Here is a 25,154-nt window from a genome sequence, read left to right as displayed (position 1 = left end):
CATGATTTGGTTTAAATGCCAGCTCTTCGGAGTATCTTCCCTTGTCTTCCCTATAGTCATAGCCTTTACCTCCTTGGTTCTCCATCTCAGTGATAAATTCTTTGTTTGGCTTCACCTATCATATTTTGTATTTGCATATAGAGATAGTATCAGAACATTTTATGATTACATTGCCAGTAGGAATGAGTAGAATTTTATTCTTAAAAAAAACTTTACTCACTGGTTTATTTCTTGGTTATAGAACTCATTCACTAGATTAAAAGCCTAAAATTAAAAATCATGTGTATAGTTTTCACCACATGTGCCTGTGCATAGAAAGTGAGTTGGGTATGTGAACAAAAAAGAACAACACCCTTAAAGATATTCTAGAATTATTATAAAGTTTTAGAAGTTGGTTTCAGTGAAAACCTTCAGGACCATTGACTATATAATGTCCACTGTTGTAAAAAATTGTCTCCAGGGCAACCCTTTAAGGAGTTAAAGACCTCTGGCTCTATTTTTTCCAGATTCTGTCCTTGCCTCATTTTAGGTAGATGTAAATCCAGAAAAGTAGACAAAATTCTTAAATTGGCCCTTGGAAACTCTTTGATGAGGTGTATTAGAAATCAGCTCTGTACATTCAAACTGCATTTGTTACACTGTATTTATTCAGACAGCGATAGGAACTGTAGATGCTAGGTTCGGGGATGAAACTTGAGAAAAGAGGACAGGGTTCTACTGGTATTTATGAAATCCTCAGGTTCATAACTGTCAGTATAGTCTATAAGTACTTTTAGGTCTCCTTCTTCCATTCAATACATTTTAAGTGGCTAGTTATTTTCTATTAATAGGTAACAGCAAGGCTTTTTGGCACTTTTGTTACTGAGGATCAAACTCAAGACTTTGCATATGTTGGCCAAGCACTATACTACTGAGTATACCCTGTACTACATTCCTTACCCTTAAAACTTCGCAGTTAGTGAAAAATTATTACATGGAGGCTTTAAGCCTAAGGTACTTTTTCTTCATCCCACCACAGAGATACTTGCAAAACAATGTTTATTGCTGCTCTATTCATAATAGCTAGAAATTGGAAACAACCTAGATGTTTCCCAACCAAAAAAATGGATAAGGAAAATATGGTACATTTACCAAAAAAAAGAGTATTATCCTGCCATTTTTTAAAACATGAAGTCATGAAATTCACAGGTAAATGGGTAGAACTTAAAAAATATTATCCTGAGTGAGGTATCCCATGCCCAGAAAGAAAAATGTGGTATTATTTGCTTATATGTAGATATTAGTTGTTAAGTCAGGGATAACCAAGCTACAAACCACAGAACCATAAAGGATAGGTACAGAGCAAGGAGCAAGGAACTAGATATAACAGATAAATCTTATTTGGGAAGAAAAGTAGAATAGATAGTTGGATGGGTGAGATGGATGGGTTTGAGAGAGGGCTGGAAGAGGAAGATCATGTGAGGAGAGGGAATTTGGGGAGAGACAGTTAAAATTCCCAAGGGGTAAGATGAAAATAAAAACTTCCAAAATCAAACACATATATGAAGGCAAATGGGAAATTCCAAACAATCCCCATTCCTGGAGATAAAATCAACATAACATACTGAACACACAGAAGTCCAACTAGTGCATACGTAGATCTTTCACCCCTATGGACCAGCATCATTTGTATATCACACTACTCTGCACAGTAAACTAAAATAGAAACATAACCACCAACCCAGTCACAATCCTTAGATCAACAATGCTGTCCTCCCACGCTATAATACATGCTAGGAAAATGATGGCCCAAAACTTGAATATGGAATAAATAAACCAACATCTTATTTGACTTACCGCTCACTCCATGAGATGGAACATTGCTTGAGTGACCAAGAACAAAGTATTAGTCAGCACAAAAACCTAGTAGAAGCAATTACTATTGTTCTAAAATAGAAAATGTAGTAATAAAATGATTCCGGTGACACTGTGATATACTCATAGATCATTGGCCTGCTCAGTCATCATCAGAAAAACTTCCAGAAGCAGATGAAAACAAATGCAGAAACCCACATCCATATGATGTGCAAAGGGTGAGGAAGCTTGGAAGATTCAGTCCTAAATTGGATGTCTCTATCGAATCCCTCCCCTCAGGGCTCAAGGAACCCTGTGGAAGAGGAAGTGAAAAGAGTTTAAGTCAGAGAGAATGGAGGACACCAAGCAAACAAGGCCCTCTAAATCAGCATGAGCAAAGCTCATGTGAACTCACAGACCGAAGCAGGATACATAGGACCTGCGTGAGTCTGTATCATGTCCTTTGCATGTACATCGTGGATCCAGTTTAGTGATCTTATTAAATTTCTGGGTATGAGAACAAGTGGGTCTTTAATTCTTGTGCCTTCTCTTGCTCTTTTTCTTCATTGATTAGTCTTGTCCAACTTCACTGTGACAGTTTTTACTTTAATTATATTTTGTTTTTATTTGTTTGTTTGTTTGTTTGTTTGTTTGTTTGTGAAAAGCTAGCCTCTATGGTAAAGGTTAACAACTGTATTGTTACTTATACCTTCTGGGAAAGGGAAAGTCAGTTTTCTCCAAATGAGTGACACTGAGTATTTCAACCATGTTAGGACAGTCCTCATGTTCAGCAGTAATTGACCAACATATGCATTCCACAGTTTTTTAGTGTATTTATACTTGGCTACAGTTTGGTGGGGGTTTTGTTGTTGGTTCTTTATTGTTTAGGGCCTTTGGGTGAGGTTTTACTTTGTTTCCTTAATTGGAGGTTGTTGTATTGGGTTTTTGTTAGATTTATTTTTAAGGACTTAAAATTGTGTGGATAGGGAGAGGGAAAGGATCTGGAATGTCTTGAAAGACAGAAGGAATATAATCAAAACATGTTTAAGTTTAAAATTGTTTTAAATAATGAAAATATAATAAAAAATGAAAAAGTGATGTCACCTAATCTCAGAAGAAAATTTTCATCCCTCATGTGTAAGTACTAGCCAATACGCATAAATAAACAAATGTGTGTGTTTAGTGCAACACTTAGAAAAGAACATGAAATTGTAATACCAGAGACAAAATACTTACTAATGTATTAAACACACACATAAATATTCAAAGTGATGCCTCATCTTCCTTAGCAATGAAAGTTTGATTATAAGCTAAACCTGTGTTTACTGTAGTAAAGAACCTTCGCTCCTACTTTTGCTTCTAGAGGCACGAGAGTATGCATAGGCAGCAATTTTTACTTTCTCTTATAGCTTAAAACATTAAGTTGTGGGAAGATCTTCCCATAGTGCTACTGAGTGGATCCAATGCTAAGCTAACACTACCATTGTACTACACTTCCAAATTAAGTCATTTCTTTTCTGTACTTCTGAGAGCATGAAATTGATTCTGAAAGCATGGCACAAACAAAAACTACTTGGATTAAGGCAGCTGTCATGACCACACAGCTTCCACAGCATTCATGCAGCAACCGAGGCCACCGTGTCCTCCACTTTATGTAAGCAGTGCAGTGTAGAGCCCAGCGTCTCACAAGCTCAATTCAGTAGTTCTAGAAGGAACTGGAAATTTGCTGGTGTACTTGCTAGCAGAATAGAACAAGAACCCGGTAGAACTCATTATCTTATGTATAGAATACTCTAGTGAGAGTAGGTACTTACACAGTCATTTTAAGCTTGGCTTCCCAGGCTATCTCTCTGAGTTGATGTTCAACAGCACTATTTTAATAGCATTTTTGATGCTTCACTTTACATCTTTGTGAAATGGTGTAACTGGTCAGATGACTTTTGATATATCTTTACGTGTCACTCTTTATACAAAATAAACAACATTTTAGAAAAACAGAGAATGAAGTATGCAACCAGCGATAGCTCCAATTCCTAAGCCCTGGCCTAGTTCTATTAAACCAAAGGAATTTTTATAAACTCAAAATGATACGGCGTCCCCACTTATATGGGTGCCATAGGCAATGTCTTCTGGGATTGATACTTACTCTAACTCACAGAAATCCTACTCAAACCATAAAGGCCTTGGAAACAGTAGAAGATGTGCTCTACCTACATAAGATAACACAGTTGAAATGTTCTCACACTACATACCTGTAGTAGAAGAAACCACATTGACAGCCCTATACCCAGCCCTGCCTCACCTTTGGTCCAGGACACACGAGTGCATTTAGATTTAAGAGAACTAGATAAAGAATGGCCACCTCACTTACCAGCCAGACACAGGAGTACAGCTACTGCAGAGGTCTGCCCAGGCATGACAGGTGAGGTTAGTTACTGCTGTTGTGTGCTTGGGTCTTCTGAACTGTAAGAATGGAATCAATTTCAGAGCAGATCCACAGAACACCAAGGAACATCAAGCTCATCCACTTGTGTCAGAGAAACTGACCTCATATCGTGGGAGGTAGCTAATAAAGCTAAGCATTGCGCTGCACCATGAGGAAACCACAGACATTCATAGTGGGAAAGGAAACACTTACCTCTTCCTGGAGTGTTTGGATGAGGTAAAGGTGTGGGCGGGGGCTGTTTAAGGTGAAGGGCAACAGAAATTTTTTGATCTGGGGGAGCTCCTTCTCTTATGAGAGGGATCCCCTCTTTGTGTAATAGCTTTAGGCCATTTCTGTAAACTCTTGCCAGCCAGTTTCTCATGCACAAAGTTGTGGAGTAGTTCTAGAACACTCTCTGTGCAAGGCTTGCCAGTGTGATGTTCATAGTTTCCTCACTTTGGAGTGTGTGTGTGTGTGTGTGTGTGTGTGTGTGTGTGTGTGCATACTACAGAATATTTATGAAAAACCAAGAGGCTACAGCAGAGTTAAAGAAGTTTTGGGAGTAAATGTATTTTTCTATTTTAATCAGTCTATTTATGTATTATTTAATTTGTATATATAGAGAGAGAGAGAGAAATTTTGCTGATATCTTAAATTGACTTCTAATTTAGCTTTATGATTAAAAACAATTCTAGAACTTAAATCTTACAATTTTTGAGACTTCTTTTCTGACCAAGACTGTGACTGTATTAGTTTTCTAGATTTTACAATGAAGTACCATGGATGAGACAACTTACTTTCCTAAAATTCAGATAGTCTAAAGTCTGAGATCAGTCTCACTAGGCTTATTTCTTCTAAGTCTAGTAGACTGGAGTCTATGGTCATCCACTGTGCATGCCTGTGTCCTGCTCTCGACTTCTTATGCCTATGCTTACAGACTCATTTTACTTTTCAAAGACACTGTCTCCAAATACAGTCACATTTCAAGGCAAGGGAGTCTTTTGCTTGTTAATCTGTTAGTGGAGAGGAATGACCCACACATAACACAATGGGTCAACTTACTAAAGATTAGCTATGCATTTGAGAAGAATACACATTCTGGTGTGTCTGAAGACAGCTACAGTGTACACAGTATATATAAATATAAGAAATAAATCTTTTAAAAAAGTGGGGGGGGGGGGGTTGGGGATTTAGCTCAGTGGTAGAGTGCTTGCCTAGGAAGCGCAAGGCCCTAGGTTCGGTCCCCAGCTCCGGAAAAAAAAAAAAAAAGAGAGAAGAATACATTATCATAGTTTGGTTCAATTCCTGTAATAAACACCGTGGTCAAAGCAACTAGAAGAGGAAAGGATTAATTTCAGCTGGTAGCTCCCAGGTCACAATTCAACCCTGATGGAAACTGGCACAAACTCAAGGCAGGAACATGAAAGCAGAAACATGGGAGAATGCTACTTACTGGCTTGTTCCCATGGCTTTCTCAGCTTCCTCTTTCATATAACCTGACCAGAGGTGTCATTGATTTAGTATCCCCACCTCAATGATTAACCACAAAAATGCTCTACAAATCTGTTCTCAGGCTAATTTCATGAAGGCTGAAGACAGGCAGTTATCTAGTTCTCCCGAACTCTAGTACTCTAGTCTAGGACTGTTAAGTCCTCCAGACTCATGATCTGAGCAACTATTGGAACTGAACAACTATTGGATTATTGATCTTTCTGTCTATAGACAGCCATTGTTGGGCTACAAAGCCTGAAAGCTACTTTAAAATTCTGTATTTTTTCACTCTCTCATTTCTGTCCCTTTCATGAACCCTAGCTGATATAGTTTGTATTAAGATGAGTGGTTTTATGGAAACAAAATTCTGAGGAAGAAAAGTATCTAAGTATCTGAAAGTCTGCAATTTGGCAATGCCTATAGATTGAAGAGTGCCATAGTAGCATGGATAGCACTGGAAGCCTATGGTTAACAATGTTTAAAGGGATAACTCTGAGGGACAAGAAATTCAGTGACTTTAGACAATTTGTTGTAAAATAAGGGAAATAGTGGCTGTTGTTTCTATAAGCTCTGGATAAACTATGCAACAAAGAAACAGAAGCTCACAGAGAACCATCAACTGGCTCTGGATTAGCATAAAAGTGTAAAGGTTTCTAAGTATGCCATGAAAGAACATCTTCTCTCCAGAGGCCATAGAATTCAAGTTGCAGAAAATGAAACCCAAACTCCCATCATGAGGTTGGCTGTGAAAATTCCACTCCCAGCTTCAAAGAGTGGAATAAGAGTAGAATAAGAACACTTATTGGTAATGACTGGGATCCTGCAAGTGTGGGTGGAAATGTGTGGGAGAGGAGCCTAATGAAGCTGAGGACTTTGAACCCTCAGATTCTTAAGAGTTTTTCTTCATCTGAGGAAGAAGTCTTTCTACCCTTAACAGTTCGTGCGTCCTCATTGCCACTTCCCCTAACATGTAATATTGCCTATCCCACCATTGACCCAGGGACTTATTCCTTCATTTCTTCTAATCTAGGAGAGACATTTTCTGAAGGAGGCGCCATGTGTAGCAATACTGATGTCCCTCAATGCCCACCAACAGTTACTTCTAGACCAATAAGGCTAAGCAAGTTCCTCTTACTAAATAAGATAGAAACTGTAGTCCATGATGAAGTTTGCTGCTATACCACTAAAGAGCTTAGTAAATTTACTAATTCTTTTAAGCAGAAGTCTGAGGAATATGTGTGAGATAATGGAAGGAACATAAAACTGGATCAAGCCTACTGAATGAATATCTAAAAAAATAAGGGTATCAAAAGTTTGATTGGCTTGTTCAAGCATTTCTCATAAGATGGATGAACGGTAGAAGCTAGAGATTTTATGGATCAGGAAAATTACAATGCTAGGGAGAATATTCTATGTAGAACTTAATCCTCTTGTGCTGTTTTAAATAATAATGGCCCCCATACATTGATATGTAGTCACTAGAGAGTAGCACTACTTGAGAATACTTAGAAGGTATGGCTTTTTGGAATAGATGTGGCTTTGTTGGAGGAAGTAGTTCTCTGTATCTATGCTTTGAGATTTCAAAAGTCTATGCCAGACCCAGTCTCTCACTCTCTAAGATAGCACAGAATATCAAATAAAAACCCCAGCACCAGGTACAGATTACCTCTTTTCAAACTGTTGGTCAGTGAGGTTCCATATACAGCCCCCACCAAAATTATAAGCTATTGCCTAGAACTTGATATAATCATCGCTAAAGGCACCACATCATCAAATGCAGAAATCAAGGACATGGAGAAATTAGGCTGGTAGCCAAAATCTAGAATCTTTATTCGTAACAGCTAGATTTCCGTGTTGGAAGGTGCACACTACTTGGGAAGAAAAGTTACCAAAACCCTGTGAACTGTGAACTGTGAACTGCCAGCAACAATAACAAGTTATGTACTCTGGTGCAATAGCGAGATAGATGTTATACAAGTAACCAAATACTTTTTGGTTGTAGTTCAAGCCATGCCTGTTATGGCTAAAAAATCTATGGCCAAGTAAGTTGTAGGCCCTCGCGAATAGCCTGGTATTATCATTCTGCCACATAGACACAGTAATAAACAGCCTCTGAGCTTTTATCTTTATACTGAAAGACTAGTTCTTCACTCAATCATCATAAGAGAAACTTCTTTTTGTGGTAGATGGTAATTACTACATAGACTAGTCAAACTACAGAAAATGAAAGCCCACAGAGTGCTCAGCTCTTAATGGGACATCTATGTCAGACATGCACACATACTTAAGGCTCAGGGATCATCGCGGAAGAGGGGAAAGAGGTTGGAAGAATCCAAGAGAGCACCATCTGCAGAGAATCAGTATTTGCCAGACTTGGCAGCACCGTTGTACACATGTACTCACAGCAGCTATAATTGAGTGTACATGACCTGCATAAGGTCAACCCGGGCAAGTTCTCGGCATAAACAGGAGAGTTAACTGATTTTCATTCCATCCCAGAGAAATCTGGCAATGTACATAGGCAATTTGATTGTCGTACTTTATAAGCAGGTGGAAGATGGGGAGACATGTTATGGAGCATTAGTGGAGAGGCTAAAAGTTCTACTAAACACCCTTCACTGCACAGCCCAGATACAGCAACGATTTATCTGGCCCCACATGACAAAACTCACAGCCAAGAGGCCCCTGCCTGAGCTTCTCAGAATGTACAACCTCGGCTGCTCTTCCCAGAGCAGAATGGAGAATCTATTCTCCACCTTAACTGCCTGTAGCCAAGACCACACTGCTGCCTCCCTCTCCTAAGAACAACCTACACCCAGACAGGGATGGTGGCCATCTGCCATCAGAGTCAAGGGCAGGGTTTCTTATGTCCTGCCCTCACTGACACCACCTACACCAGGACGCCAGTCTTTACCTCTGCCACACACAGGAGTGGGAGAGCCAGACACCGTGAAGCACTCCTCTGTGATGCAGGTGGCCCTGAAACATCAAGAAGAAAGTCAGAGATCCACTAACCTGACTATCCAGCATCTAGGTTTTCTCTCTTCTACACTCATTTTTCCTATATCCTTTCCTTCATCACCTTTGGTACTTTGTCTCCTCTCCAGGGGAACAGATTTGAAGCTGTTGGTTTCTCACCTATTATTCAAAAGATCCACTAAATGAGATATGCAGAGAAGAGTGAACTCTGATAGTAGCAATGGAGGAATGCCTTGTCCCAGACAAGGCCTACTGGGTCCCATGTTTGTCACTGGAGTTTCTTCCCATCAGGATTCCTTATTCTGACCAGAACCCAACACTGTCAACAAGGTGGAGCTAGGCTACACGTAAAAGTCAGCCTCCTAATTGGGCCAGGTGTTAATGGGGGGAGAATCCTGAAAAGAGAAGAACAGATTCTGAGGAGAGAGAGGCCTGTGATGAATGTGGGGAAACAAGAAAGGACATGAGAAAGGCAAGAAGAAAGTGTCATTCAGAGTATTCTCCTTTTCCATAGTTTCTGCTTCTTCACCAACTCTCCAGGCTTTCATGGTGAGAAGATACCTGCATAAGCAGCTTCCTTGGGGAGCCAAGTAAGGAATTGGGCCCGTGGGAGGAGGTTGGTTGGTCCCTCTTCCAACAGCAGAGTGTAGCAAGCAATGTTGTCTCAGGTAAACAGCCCCACTACCTCTAACTTCCACACAACCTTTCAGTGTGATGGCATTTCTCTCTGTTTGATCTGAGACAAGAAGGGCTCCCAGGACGGTTGACTGTCCTAAAGAAGACTCTATAGTGTTCAGACACAAGGCCCAGAGATCCCTGAACTGGAACTAACTAGAAAACCTCCTCCCTGAGAACTAATGTTACCAAAAGTAACCAATAGTCCTCTGATGCCTATGAACCACACCAACCAGCATGACATAATACCTTAAGGGTGCAATAGTGGTACACAGTCCTTGGCAATAACCAACACCTTTCTAACTGGACATAAGACCCACTCATCAAGAGGGAAATTGTGTCTGGTGTCAGAAAGCTAGGCAACTACTCAGAGTTATTAAAATCACAGATCTTAGGGGGAAAACTACCACTGCTGCTTTATTAAAGCAACATACTACTTAAGTATATTCTAAATATTTGTCCTTATACCCACAGTTGAATATAGTTTTCATCCTCTTCTCTTTGCAATAGATGGAGACATAGAGAAAACCAGAATGTAGAGTTGTGGAGCCCAGCCCCAACTGATACATCTAAAAAACTGCACCTAAAGCTCAAGGAACTTTGTAGAAGACAACAGAAAGATTGATCAGAGAATGTGCTGTGAGACTGTCTCCTGGTAATGTCAGAAGCTACACCCATAACGTCTCACCAACATGACTGCTAAGACAAGTTGAACACAGATTGTAACAATACACGTGTTGAGGTGGATAGAGGAAAACTGAGGAGGTGCCAACCCTACATAAAGAGCTACAGACAACAAAGAAATGCGGTGAGTCCAGGCAGGCCTCAAACACGGCTCCAGCCACATATGTAGCAGAGGATGGCATTGTCTAGCATCAATAGGAGAAGAAGCCCTTGGTCCTGGGAAGGCTGCTTTCCCCAGTGTAGGGAATATCATGGTATTGAAGTGGGAGTAGGTGGGTGGGAGTGGGTTAGTAGGAGCAGGAACATCTTCATAGAAGCAGGGGGACGGGGGTGGGAGAGGAAGACACTGGATAACATTAGAAATGTAAATACATAGAATATCCAATAAAACAAAATTTTAGAGTCAGCATCAAGAACCTGCTGGTTTCTGCCTGCAGCCAGAACTGAACTGAATTGGTCCCACAGTTCCCTACACCTAAATCCCAGAGGGAGAGAGCTGGACTCTCAGAAGTGCAGACAATTCTTAGAGCTCAGAAAGACAACTACTAACTGCCCAGATCCCTGACCCAAGAGGAAACCACCTAGTGCCATCTGAGCCCTCTGGGCACAGGGACTTAGGAGCAGTCAGGGGCAGGACCCTTCAGGTTTCTGCCCGCACCGAGAAGTGCATGCTGACAGGAGCCGGATATAGCTGTCTCCTGAGCATGTCAAATACAGAGGCGAATGCTAGCAGCCAACCATTGAACTGAGAATGGAATCCCCATTGGAGGAATTAGAGAAAGGATTGAAAGAGCTGAAGAGGCTTGCAGCCCCATAAGAACAACAATGCCAACCAACCAGAGCTCCCAGGGACTAAACTACCATCCAAAGACTATACATGGTCTGACCCATGGCTCCAGCTGCATATGTGGCAGAGGATGGCCTCCTTGGATACCAACGGAAGGAGAAGCCCTTGGTCCTGCCACGGCTGGACCCCCAGTGTAGGAGAACGTGGGGGGGGGGAGATGGATGGGGAGGGGAACACCCTTATAGAAGAAGGGGAAGGGGATTAGATAGGGGGCTTATCTCTTGGAAACCAGGAAAGGGAATAACATTTGAAATGTAAATAAAAATATCCAATAAAAGGGGGGAAAAGCAAATTATATTAAAAACAACAACAAAAATTTTTAAAAAGAAATGCTGGGAGCAGGAGAAAACAGTCTTTTCCAGGGAAGAACAAACCAGTTGGTTATCTAATACCAAATGGTCAGCTCTGGAATGTTTATATACAAGTATACAGACAGACTGCGTTTTATATATATATATATATATATATATATATATATATATATGTATGTATGTATGTATGTATATAATGCAATAGCAGTTAATTAAAAACAGGGTCAAGAATTTGAAACAGAGTATGGAACGTTATATGGGAGGATTTAGGATTTAGAAGGGGGAACAAGAAGAAGGAATGATGCAATTAAATTATAATCTCAAAAATGAAAGAAATAATCTTAAAAGAAAATCTAAAGTGCTTTCTGCACTCTGGGTTAGGTGGGAGCTGAGGTAACCCAGGAACCGAAAGACAAATCCCAGCCACTCTGCAGGATGTGACGAAGTGGAGCTCCAGAGATCTGCAATGCTTGCCTGCAGCCTTCCTGGACCCTAGTAAGACACCCAGAACTACCTAGCTGTCCACAGAAAACTGTGATCATCTGCTGTAGCTTTAAGTTACTTGGGTTTTGGGATCTTGTTATAGCTATAAATAGCCAATCTATACTTGGGAAATTGGTGAGGGATGATAGCAGAGGAACCTAGATCAGGGTGCTTGCCTTTGTAGGAAATGCCACATGAATGAAGTGATTGTCCTACACTGGTATCTACTGGTGCCAGGAACATCAGTGAAGATGGAGGAAAACAGTCTTCCTGAAAAGTCTTCAGGTGTCCATACCATCCAGAAAGGTTCACAATGTTGAGCTGCCAGGAACCAGAGTCACCTGCTGACAGAGTGCAAGTCCACCTTGGTGACTCTCATCCCAAGGAAGGAAGAGTTGGCAGGCAATTATAGGAATGCTAAGGAATTCCAACTGTTTAGAAGACAGAGCCCTGGGGGCACGGATGCCCAAACTGGAGGCCTGGTTCTCTGTTACTGACTCCCTTCTGTAGAGACATCAGAGGGAAGCCTGGGGCAAAGAACAGAGAGGCTGTCAGACACTTAGCTCAACTATTCCAAGGCTTACCTTGTCCATGTCCACTCTAAAAAATAAAATATGTTGAACCTATAAAGAAGACAGATCCAAGCTCTGCTGAGGCTCAGGGTCCACTTCCCTCTGCCTACAGCACTTGTGACAGAGACAGTAAAAGGAACTGACTGGTTCAGTAAGGAAGGCCAGGAGCCTCCACTGCTCTTCCAGCTCCTCTGTGAGTATGAGGAGAAATGGGACATCTGTAGGACCCCAAGCTGATCTAGAACTAGGTTTTCACTGAGAAGTGCACATTTTCTATCCCAACTTAGTGCATAGACATAAAAAAGGTCAACAAAATTAAAGTGAAAACATATGGGGCAGGATTTCCTCTATCTTCTCCTGTTCTTTCCCATCGCAGTGTCTGTTCTACTCTATAGAATAGAGCTGAAAACATGATGCAGGGTGTAGGGCTAGGGAGGTCACGACATGACAACATCCAAATGTTCTGGACCTCAGTCTCCCCAGTGATTTTGGTACAGAGACAGTACTCTAGTCACCTGGTCTCACCATGGCTCCTGGAAAACCCAGAATTCTCAGAGCCTGTGAATCTTGGAGAGCACCCCTGCAGTTCAAGTAGGGAGAAAGGTGTAGCACATAGACATCTAGCCCATAACAGTTATTGATCATCAGGTTAAAGATCCTAAGTGGGTCCTGGACCCTGCACAGCGGTCCCTCCCTTGTCCTGCCCCTGCTCCTTCCTACTCTGCCTTTGCTGTATCTTAAGTCACCTGCATGTTTAGTCCTCTCCTGGCTTCACTGACACAGGTTCTACTGCCCTCTCTTGGATATGAAAGCTTTAGCAACACCGAAGGCACAGTCTCAGACGGATTCTTCCCAGTCACCAGGATACATGACCGTGAGCAGAGGGGAGGCCACTATTCAGTGCTAGAAGTCAGCAGACCTGGGTTTGAGTCTCGCTGCCAGTCACTCTCTGTGTGATCATAGAGATGTCATTTACTCTCTTTGAGTATGCATTTTCTTTGTAAAAAAAAAAAAGACTCTAAAATCAGGATAATCCCTACTTTACAATGCTGGTAAGATTAGCTATAATTCAGAAAAATGAGATCCCTGTTCAGTATAGAAATCCAATAAATAATACTTGTGACAATTGTGGCTAGTAATCACCACAAGAAAACTGAAGCAAGGCTCTTTGGGGGCAGCTCTGGTCCTTCCAGTGTGTCAGCATCTTATTTTGGGGTAAGATTTATTTGCCATGCTTCATCCTCATATGTACTCAGGATAAGAAATCAGTTATAAAAGTAGCAAATGGTTTTAAACTAAAACATGCACACACACACACACACACACACACACACACACACACACACACCCCACATGTGGCAGAGGAGAGGCTTGACAGGTTGTTGTTGATGGTTGGTGGTTTATGGGGGTTTTTGTTTTGTTTTGTTTTTTGTTTGTTTGTGTTGGTAACAGCAAACTTTTAAAGGACAGGGACATTCTCACGATGATATGTGGAGAATGACCGTCCTGAAGCCAGCAGCTGGCGAAAACAATAATGTCTGAGTCTTGAAAGCAATTCCACGCTCTGTGGCTGACCAAGTAGACTGTTAATTGGGGTTGAGTGAGAGGATGAGAAAAGTGAACCACAGACCTTCACACACAAATACTATTGCTCACACCACATAAACCCGGCATGGTTTAGGGAAGGTAGTTTTAACAATCATATAATTATAACGTGTAATTCTGACTAAACATGTCGAGTAAAATTTACCAAATAAATCTGTCGGTGAATTTAAAGTAGCCTTAACAAAATAAATGTTTTTGGTTAAAATTTGAAGACAAAACTGTGCCTTTTCTCTCACTGCCCACTAGATGGCAGAATGTCACCACGGTAGATTGTGCTGATTCCAGGACCGCTCTTCCTAGTGACAGAGACGTTAAATGAGTGAACTATTTTCTTTTTTAAAACCAGGAATTTTTTTCCCTATCCCTTAAACTAAGCACAGTCCTAACGTTCAACTCCAGGATGTCAACTAAAGTGCACCATTTCAATTGGTGGCAGAGGAGCTTCTCTAAAGTCACGCTTAAGGCCTGGGCTCATCTTGACTTCCGGTGGATAACTATGGCTAAGGATCAGGTGCTAACAGAGAGTTTGGCACCAGCCTAAGAGCATCTCCATGTTTAACCTTACAAGGCTGCATACTATTCACTCCATCCTGTAAAATAAGTGATAAAAGAATTTAAGCATAAAGAGGTGACACCTGCTTGTCCAAATGGATGGAATTAGAATTCAGGTGAGCCCTTTCCTATTGCTGTGAGAAAAAAAAAATGGGGCACCAGGGGCAGGGGGTGGGGTAAGCTATGGGACTGGAGAGATAGCTCAGAGGTGAAGAGCACTGGCTAATCTTCCAGAGGACCCAGGTTTAGTCTCCAAAATTGGCACGGTGGTTCACAATTGCCTGCGGCTCTGAACCAATGCCCTATCCCAGCCTCCTCGAGCACTGCATGCATGTGGTGTACAGACGTACCTGTAGGCACTCACACATACACACGAAATAAACATAAATAAATCTAAAAACAAACAAACAAACAAACAAACAAAAAGGCCCCAGCTTCTCAGTTGCTCTCTAGAACCATCACGGGACGGATGGAGCACTAAAATGCCTCTAGGGGAACAAGCCTGAAATAGGATATTTCATTTGGTGCAGCTTGGGCTGCATTTGGGTGAGACCAGAATGGATTAGGGAAGAGAGAATCTAGCCTACCTGGGTCCTCACCGAGGATGGCTATGTGATCCATGGTAAAGAGCATGGCTGGTGTCACTGGTGAGCCCAAAAGGTTTGCAGGAAGGACTGAGGCAGGCAGCAATGCAGGACTATGGGGGTTAGAATCTTCAATAAATTCCCAACAATGTCTACTACTCACCTGAAGGCTTAAGACTTCAGAAATATTCCTAACATAAAATGTTAAATATGAACTCCTATAAGGCACTAATATATGCAAAAATTGTGTGCATATATGTCTGTTGACTATCTCTGTTAATTTCCGTTCATGGTGGATATTTAAGAGCTGCCATACCAACAATAAAGAGTAGCACCTGTGATGTAATAGATTTGATTGCCCCATATATGGCAGAGGCAGTTATTAAGTCCCAAGGCAATAATAACTAGAACCTTACATTTTTATATAGATTTTAGCTCTTATCCTTAAGAGACAAAGGTCATTGTCTAACTACCTGTCCTATTGTATTTCAAAAACCAGTTTCTCAAGATTCTTACCTTGTCTAATCTAAGCTAGAGAGAAAGAATTAATGCTGTTGGCTTCTGCACGGCATAAACTCTTATCAGTAACCAGGTTAGGCTTCATGTCTTTAAAACCCAGTCTTCTACTCGACATTAAAAATCATATTTTTAAAACTGCAGAATTAGACTTGGGGTTACTATCTTAAAACGGATAAGTGATACAAAATCTTTGGTATTTTTAAAAACATCTATTGTTGTGTATTGTGCTGGCTAATCTCCATGATTAAAACACCTAGAAAGAGAGACCTTCAACTGAGGGACTATCTTTATGACCTATGGGTGGCAAAGTCTGTATTTTCATGATTCTCAAGCAGTGTGGGAGGGCCCATCCCACAGTGAGCAGTGACACACCACCGTAGACGGGCCTGAACTATATAAAGAAGCTAGGTGAAAGAAAGCCAGCTTTCTCTAGTAAGCAGTGATCACCACAGTCTCTGACTCAGCTTCTGTTCCAGGCTTCTGCTTTGAGTTCCTGGCTTGGTTTCCCATGATGATGCACTATAGCCTGTAAAACCAAATAAATTCTTTCCTTCCTGAGTTGCTCTTGGTCAGTGTCTTATCAAAGTAACAAAGAACCAAACCACGACATGCATGGTTGTGTGTTTACATGTGCTTATCTCTCTGTATTGTTTACATTGTAGAGATTGTCTAGTTTATAATATAACTAGAAAAAATTAGGTGTAAATTCTAGGTGTAAAATTTAGGGGTAAATAGTTAAAGACTCTTAGTCAAGAAGTTATTTAATTAATCATTGTTTCCACTCTGATTCTGTATGTGGTCTTTTAAAAAAATCCCTATTACTTGGGGGGAAAATGGACTTTTGGGCTGTACAAGGCCCTGGCCAATGGTGCAGCCTCACCTTCATAGATTGCTGCCCTCATCTGTAGGTGATCCTCTAGGTTCTGCTATTTCAAGAGTCTGCACATTGGGAAGGTAACCCAGCCCTGTAGTTCCAGGTTTCCTTATGTAATTAATTTGCTTACAGTACAAAGGTTTTATTTTTTTAACAAAATAGTTGTTTTACTCTCTACTAAATGTGTTTCAAATTAAGAGACAAAGTCTTAAATTATGCTTTATCTTTTTTAAGAAAACATCTCTGTCAAACTTTACCTAAGTAGAATGCAATGCCTACATTTTAAAAGCAAGAATTGCTCTTTCATGGTGATATAATTGACCTTGGGTGCTTAATAACCTTGCATAGAGACCTATACTAATACGTGCATAGATATCAAGAGTTGGCCCATATTTATAAGTCAACTAGGTTCCACAGGCCTAGGAGATATCTCTTGCAGGACCCTACAGTTCTGGTGAGTCATCTGTACCCTTGATTAGAGAAGCCATGAATTTCTCAGAGGACAGATTGTGACAAGTATAAAAAGAGAATCAATACAGCCATGCTCCCTAGACCTCTTAAGGAAATAAACTGGTCAAGAGAACCATTTTAATGCTTACATACAGAAAGGGAGGAGGGGACACAAAACAGCCAGGAAATCTGGCACAACAGGAAAAGACAGAATCTACAAATGGTAGGAAAAAAAGAAGGTGGAGGAGGAGGAAGAGGAGGAGGGGGAGGAGGAGGAGGAAGAAAAGGAGGAGGAGGAGCAGCAGCAGCAGCAGCAACAGCAGACCACTTGAAGCTCAAGAAGAAGGACAACCAAAGTGCAGATGCTTCAGTCCTTCTTATTTCAATCTTTTTTTGTTGTTGTTGTTCTTTTTTTTTTGGAGCTGGGGACCGAACCCAGGGCCTTGCGCTTCCTAGGTAAGCGCTCTACCACTGAGCTAAATCCCCAGCCCCAGTCCTTCTTAAAAGGGGAAACAAAAATATTCAGAGTAGGGAATATGGAGGCAAACTTTGGAGCAGAGACTGAAGGAACAGCCATTCAGAGCCTGCCTCACATGTGACCCATAAATATACAGCCACGAAAGCTAGATAAGATTGATGAAGCTAAGAAGTGCATGCTGACAGGAACCAGATATAGCTCTCTCCTGAGGGACATAGCCAGAGCATGTCAAATACAGAGGCAGAGGCGAATTCTAACTACAAGCCATTGAACAGAGTACGGGACCCCTGTTGGAGGAATTAGAGAAAGGATTGAAAGAGCTAAAGGAACTAGTAACCCCATAAGAACAACAATGCCAACAACCAGAGCTCCCAGGGTCTAACCCACTACTTAAAGTCTATACATGGACTGACCATGGCTCCAGCTGCGTATGTAGCAGAGGATGGCCTTGTTGAGCACCAAAGGAAGAAGAAGCCAAGGTCGGACCCCAAGTGTAAGGGAATGTTGGGGGGCATGAAATGGGCATGGATGTGGAGGGAAACACCCTTATAGAAGAAGGGGAAGTGGAAGGGATAGGGAGCTATGAACAGGAAACCAGGAAAGGGAATAACATTTGAAATGTAAATGAAAAAATATCCTATAAAAATTACAATAAAATAAAAGCAGTAAGAGAAAGGGGTCAAGTAACATACAAAGGCAGACCTAACAGAATTACACCAGATTTCTCAAAAGAGACTATGAAAGCCAAAAGATCCTGGACAGATGCCAAGAGAACACAAATGCCAGCTCAGGCTACTGTATCCAGCAAAACTCTCAATTTACATAGATGGAGAAACCAAGGTATTCCAGGACAAACCCAAATATGGACAATATCTTCACACAAATCTAGCCCTACAAAGTATAATAGAGAGCAAACTTCAACACAAGGAGGAAAACTACACTCTAGAAAAAGCAAGAAAGTCGTCATCTTTCAACAAGCCCAACAGAAAGAAGCCACACAAACATAATTCCACCTCTAACAACCAAAACAATAGGAATCACTTTTCCTTAATATCTCGTAACATCAATGGATTCAATTCCCCAATAAAAAGACACAGACTAACTAACTGAATTCATAGAGGACCCAGCATTTTGCTATATACAGTAAACGCACCTCAGTGACAAAAACAGAGTAAAGGGCTTTTTTTCAAAGCAAGTGGTCCTAAGAAACAGGCTGGAGAAGGCATTCTAATATCAAATGAAGCCGACTTTCAACCAAAGGTTATCAAATAGGATAAGGAGTGACACTCCATGCTCATCAAAAGAAAAATCTGCCAAGATGAACTCTTAATTCTGAACATCTATGGTCCAAAGGCAAGAGCACCCACATTTTTAAAAGAAACTTACTAAAGCTCAAGGCATGCATTGCACCACATGCAATGATAGTAGGAAACGTCAACACACAACTCTCATGGAAACAGAAACTAAAAGGAGACACAGTGAAACTTACAGAAGTTGTGAACCAAATGGATTTAACAGATATCCACAGAGCACTTCATCCTAAAACAAAGGAGTATACCTTCTCTGCACCTTCTCCAAAATGAACCATATAATCAGTCACAAAAGAGGCCTCAATAGATACAAAGAGTTCAGATCACCATGGATTACGGCTGGTCTTCAACAACAACAAAAACGACAGAAAGCCCACATACATGGATGTTGAACAAGATTCTACTCAATGATAACTTGGCCAAGAAAGAAATAAAGAAAGAAATTAAAAACTTTTTTAGAATTATGGCATACAATGAAAGCTGTGCTAAGAGGAAAACTCATAGCTCTGAGTGCCTGCAGAAAGAAACTGGAGAGAGCATACACTAGTAGCTTGACAGCACACCTGAAAGCTCTAAAAAAAAAAGAAGAAGAAGAAGAAGCAAATTCACCCAAGAGGAGTAGAAGGCAGGAAATAATCAAACTCAGAGCTGAAATCAACCAAATAGAAACAAAGAGGACTATACAAAGAATCAACAAAACCAGGAGCTGGTTGTTTAAGAACAAAATACTCACAGAAGTAAATACAGGGATAAAGAGTGGAGCAGGAACTGAAAGAAAGGTCGTCCAGAGACTGACCCACTGGGGATCCATCCCCATGCAGCCAGCAAACTCAGTCACTATTGCTGGTGCCAAGAAGTGCTTGCTGACAGTAGCCAGATATGGACATCTCCTGAGAGGCTCTGCCAGAGCCTTACTGATACAGATGAGGATGCTTGCAGGTAACCCTCGGACTGAGGACAGGGACTGCAATGGAGGAATTTGAGAAAGGACTGAAGGAGCTGAAGGGATTTGCAACCCCATAGGAAGAACAACAATATCAACAAATCCCTCCCCAGAGTTCCCATAGACTAAACCACCAACCAGTGAGTACACATGGAGGGACCCATGGCTTTAGTGGCATATCTTTAGCAGAGAATGGCATTGTCTGGTATCAATATGAGGAAAAGCCTTTGGTCCTGTGAAGGCTGGTTTCCCCCCGTGTAGGGGAATGCCAGGGCATTATGGTAGGAGTGGGAGCACTTTCACAGAAGCAGGAGGAGGGCATGGGAGAGAGGGGAAAGGGTAACATTTAAAATGTAAGTTCATGAAATATCCAGTAAAAATAATAACAATAATAAAGCAGGTGCAATATGCCGTATCCAGGAAACATACCTTATCTTCAAGGACAGATATCACCTCAGGGTAAAAGTACGAAAAAGGATACTCCAAGTAAATGGACCCAAGAGAAAAGTTGGCGTAGTCATTTTAGTATCCAACAAACTAGACTTTAAACCAAACAAAAACAAAAAGAGTTAGGGCTGAAAACAATAAAATAGAAAGATATCATACCAAAAATTACAAAGAATCAATGGAACAAAAAGTTGGTTCTTTGAGAAAAGCAATAAAATAAACTTTTATTCAAACTAATTAAAAGGTGAGTGGAGAAGATCCAAATTAACGAATAAGATATGAAGGAATAACAAAAATAGCAGACACTGAGGAAATACTGTTTTAATTTGATTTTCCCTAATTGCATGTTTTGCAATTCTTTTGGATGATGTAAGATTTGGGGGTTTGGTTTGGTTTGGTTTGGTTTGGTTCAGTTTGGAGGTTTGGGGGAATTGGTGGGGTCATTTTGGTTTGGTTTCATTTGGTTTGGATTGGGTTTAGAAGGATAGATCTGCTTTTGTCCTTGTCTTTGTTTTGGCAGCTGCTATGCAACATTTGCAGGAGAATAGCATGTACTACTTCACTGATGGAGTTCTACTTTGGCAAGGTCTCTGGAAAATCCTTTTCACTTGCAAGGACCTGAGGTAGATTTGGTGGCCTCCATGGTTATTACCTAAACCACCATGTGTGCTACAGCTCTCCTTGCTTTCACTATGCAAATTTTGTTTCACTATTTCAGTCATGGCAAGACAAGGATCTCATAAGCTGAAAGCTCTGTGGATGATTCTGTTTTTCTCAATACTCTTTTGAGGAGTAAAACTCTCCTCTCCTCTTTCTGCCCATATTGATCCTCCTGGTATGACCATTAATCCTGGGTATTTTGGGGACATGCAATCATGTCCCTAAAGAAACAGCTGCAGTCACACTGAGTAAGCCTGTGGCAGTTCTGGAGAGTGGTGGGTCTAGTTTGCACAACTGTTCTGAGAAAGCTATGTTTGGTCCACAGAGACCTAAAATGAGAAAGCTAAGTCTGATCAAAAAAAAAAAAAAAAACAACCTTAGAAAATGGAGAAGTTATGTCTGATCAATAGAGAACTGAAAATGGTTCTTAGATAGATGATATCAGAAATTGATTGGTACATGCCAGGAAGGGTTGCTTGGTACAATGAAAAGTATTATTTACCGTCATAGAAGAAGGGAGAGGGGGGATAGGAAAGGAGGGTTTACAGATGGGAAACTGGGAAAGGGAATAACATTTGAAATGTAAAGAAAAAATATCCATTAAAAAGGTATTGTTTAATTCTGTCTGTCACCTTGCATAATTATGTAACCACATTTGCTACCAGCTGGGTATGTGTTCAACTCTATAGGACATGCCTGGCTAGACATTTGTTTTAAATTGTGCTTGGAAGTGCAAAATAAGGTTAAGAGATCGTCAGTGGGAGATAGCTTCTAGCAGCATGGAGGCAAGGCAGATGCCCAGCTACTGGGCATTGCATATGGCATATTAAAATATAAAGGCTGCGTGAGAAAAAATAACATTGATGTGGGAAGCAACTCCTGGAATTTATTAGAAATGCTAATACTACACAATCCATCATTGCTCTTTTAAGTTCTGTACTCTGGTGTCCATCTACATAATTCTCATTGGTAAAAAATTCTCTGGGACAGGTATTTTTTGGAGAAGAGATACTTGACTTGATATTTCATAGTGTTGGTATTTCTGTGATGCGATCTGGGCATGTGGACTTTCTTTGTTACTTTGTTAGCTCTGAGTTTGTTACAGAAGACATAGGGTCAGAGAGAAGAGAAGGGCAGGGGTGGGCTCCATCTAGAGTCTGGAAATTACTTGGGTGGAATGAAATTAGTTGGGAGCGAGAGGTTGGCCTGGTACAAAGGATATGCTTCTTTTCCCAAGCTGGAAATGGGGGGGGGGGGGTGTTGGTCCAAGTAGAAAGATTGAATATGATGTGGGATAGATAGATACCAAGAAACCAAACAACCCCATTAAAATATGGGTTACAGATCTAAACAGAATCCTCAACAGAGGAATCTCTGATAACAGAAAAACACTAAAAAAAAAAAGTTCAACATCATTGGCCATCAGAGAAATGCAAATAAAAACTACTTTGGGATTCAATATGACACCTGTCCGAATGGCTAAGATCAAAACACAAGAGATAAATCATGCTGGCAAAGATGCGGAGCAAGGGGATCACTCCTCCATTGCTGGTAGGAGTGCAAACCTGAACAACCACTTTAGAAACCAATGCAATGGCTTCTTAGAAAGTTGGGAATTGATCTACCTCAGGTTCCAGCTATACCATTCTTGGGTATATACCCAAAGGACACTACATCCTACCACAAGGACACTTGCTCAACCATGTTCATTGTAGTTTTTTTCATAATATCCAGAAACTGAAAACCTAGATTTCTCTTCAACTGAAGACTGGATAAAGAAAACATAGTACATTTACACAATGAAATATTATTCAGCTATTGAAAAAAATAACATCGATGCCCAGGATCACAGGTGAGGAGGCCACAAAATCTGCCCTGGAGAAACTGGGACCCCCCAGGATCCAGGGACACAGGAACCCCCATCCAGTCAGTGTCATGGGTTCCTTCTGGTCTGAACCAGTGTCCTAAGCAGACCTTGGGCACTGGCTCCATGCCCAGTACCACAAGACCCAGAGGAAGCTCAACTCCCAGGTGCTCTAACATGGCCAGGATCACAGGTGAGGAGGCCCCAACATCTGTCCCAACATCCGGAGTAACTGGGTCCCAAGGAAGCAATAATAGCTTTTCCTTAATATCTCTTAACATCAATGGACTCAATTACCCAGTAAAAAGACATAGGCTAACTGACTGGATACATAAACAGAGCCCAGCATTTTGCTGTATACAGAAAATGCACCTCAGTGACAAAGACAGACATTACCTCAAAGTAAAAGGCTGGAAAAAAGTTTCCACGCAAATGGTCCCAAGAAAGAAGCTGGAGTAGCCATTCTAATATCGAATAAAATCGGCTTTCAACCAAAAGTTATCAAATAGCCATTCTAATATCGAATAAAATCGGCTTTCAACCAAAAGTTATCAAAAAAAAAATAAGGAAACGCACTTCATATTTGTCAAAGGAAAAAAAGTCTACCAAGTTGAACTTTCAATTCTAAATATCTATGCTCCAAATGCAAGGACAACCACATTCATAAAAGAAACCTTACTAAAGCTCAAACAAAGCACACATTGTACCTCACACAATAATAGTGGGAAACTTCTTTCTGGTTCTTCTTTCCTTCTCTCTTCTCTTCTCTTCTCTTCTCTTCTCTTCTCTTCTCTTCTCTTCTCTTCTCTTCTCTTCTCTTCTCTTCTCTTCTCTTCCCTTCCCTTCCCTTCCCTTCCCTTTCCTTCCTTCCTCTCTCTCTCTCTCTCTCTCTCTCTCTCTCTCTCTCTCTCTCTCTCTCCTCTCCTCTCCTCTCCTCTCTTCTCCTCTCCTCTCCTCTCCAAAACTCTGTGCTCACCTTACTTTTCCACTGCTCAAGCACAGGCCTTGCCTTATCTTGTGCCTGCCCTCACCTGCATATAGACATCAATCCACATTTCACCCTTTCTAATTAAAAAGGGACTTTTCTCTCAAATGTAAGCTGAGCACAACTATTACCATTCTGTAATTTATAAAATATAAGATATACCTAACACCTAGTCCATCATTTTTTTTCAATTAAATAGAACACAGTCTTATCTATCCTAAATTAAGAAAGGCTTAAGGAGCCTTAAGGCTTAAGAAGAAATTGAGCATCTCTACCTCCAACTGAGGTAAGACATTGTGGCAGAGTAACCATTGCCTATTTCATCCACAGACAAAATACTGTTCAGAAAAGGAAAGCTTCTGGTTTCTGTCTGTTTCTGGATCCTGCAGGGAGAGAGGTGGTCTCCCAGGAATGCTGACATACCTGAGAGCACAAGTAAGACCAACATTTCTGCTCAGGGAGACCAGCCAGGAGCTCTCAGGACACAGGAACCAGGGAGCAGTCTGGGACAGGATCCTTCGAGTTTCTGCCTATGGCCGAAGCTGACCCTGTACCACAGCTCTCTGTACCCAAACCACCGGGAGAGAAGTGGTCTCCCAGGAGTGCTAACACACAGGCTTACAGGAGGGTCAAGCCATTGTCTGAGACAGTAAGACCAGCCAACACTAGTGATAGCCAGATGGTGAGAGTCGAGTGCAAGAACCTAAGCAACAAGAAACCAAGGCTACCTGGCATCATCAGAACCCAGTTCTACCAACACAGAAAATCCTGCATACCCCCAACACACCAAAAAAGCAAGAGTCTCGTTTAAAATCGTATCTCACGATGATATTAGAGGACATCGAGAAAGACATAGATAACTCCCTTAAAGAAATACAGGGCAACACAGGTAAACAGGTAGGAGCCCTTAAAGAGGAAACACAAAAGTCCCTTAAAGAGTACAGGAATGCACAACCAAACAGGTGAGGGAATTGAGTAATTCTCAAAACAAAATTTTAGTATCATCAAGATGTCTGTGCGGATTGTATCACTCGGTGTAGGGTGTACAGGCTGGTTAGGATGAAATCTTGTACTTTTTTGTTTTATTTCCTTGAATATAGTTCTTCAGGTGGTCCTCCTTCTATCAAATCTGATCCACAGAGCTTTGGAAGGTGTCCCAAGCCTAATCACCTTTTCTAAAAAAGGCAAAGACAAGACTTTTTTCCCAAATAAGTGCATTCTTCGGTCAGCAGCTAGAATAGTTGGAGATTCTCTCCAAGAGACATAATATTATCACAAAACTCAAAATCACACCCATTTTGAAAATTAAAACAATATAAAACAAATTAAATAAACTAGAACACTGTATGAGCCTATTCTAAGGTCTCTCGAATCTGTCATGTCAGGAAATCAACCCAAAATTCCCATGGAGCCCACATGAGAGAATATGAGCCTCCTGCAGACTATAATATATTATCTTCAAAGTAAACTTCCACTAATACCTGCCTATAGGAAGTAGGCAGCTTTTAACTACTATGCTACCTGCTTGGAGGGACTGCATTTTCCCCTGTACTACTGGTTAATTGTGGGCAGAATTTCTCTCC

General features: G+C 41.1%; 1 protein-coding gene across 16 annotated transcripts in view; it reads right to left on the bottom strand.

Moving 5' to 3' along the window:
• Lamp3 (lysosome associated membrane protein 3) overlaps nt 1–25,154 on the bottom strand; it is a 70,053-nt gene that overhangs the window by 25,298 nt on the left and 19,601 nt on the right. For 7 of the 16 annotated variants that reach the window (XM_087576051.1, XM_087576054.1, XM_087576057.1 and 4 more), the window contains one exon: nt 4,205–4,296. In XM_087576051.1, the coding sequence (XP_087432177.1) occupies nt 4,205–4,250 (46 nt within the window). In that variant the 5' untranslated portion in view covers nt 4,251–4,296. 16 annotated transcript variants of the gene reach the window in all.

The sequence above is a fragment of the Rattus norvegicus genome, chromosome 11, assembly GCF_021556685.1.
Source record: "Rattus norvegicus strain SHRSP/BbbUtx chromosome 11, alternate assembly SHRSP_T2T, whole genome shotgun sequence".
Classification (NCBI taxonomy): domain Eukaryota; kingdom Metazoa; phylum Chordata; class Mammalia; order Rodentia; family Muridae; genus Rattus; species Rattus norvegicus.
This window is presented reverse-complemented; position numbering and strand designations above follow the sequence as displayed.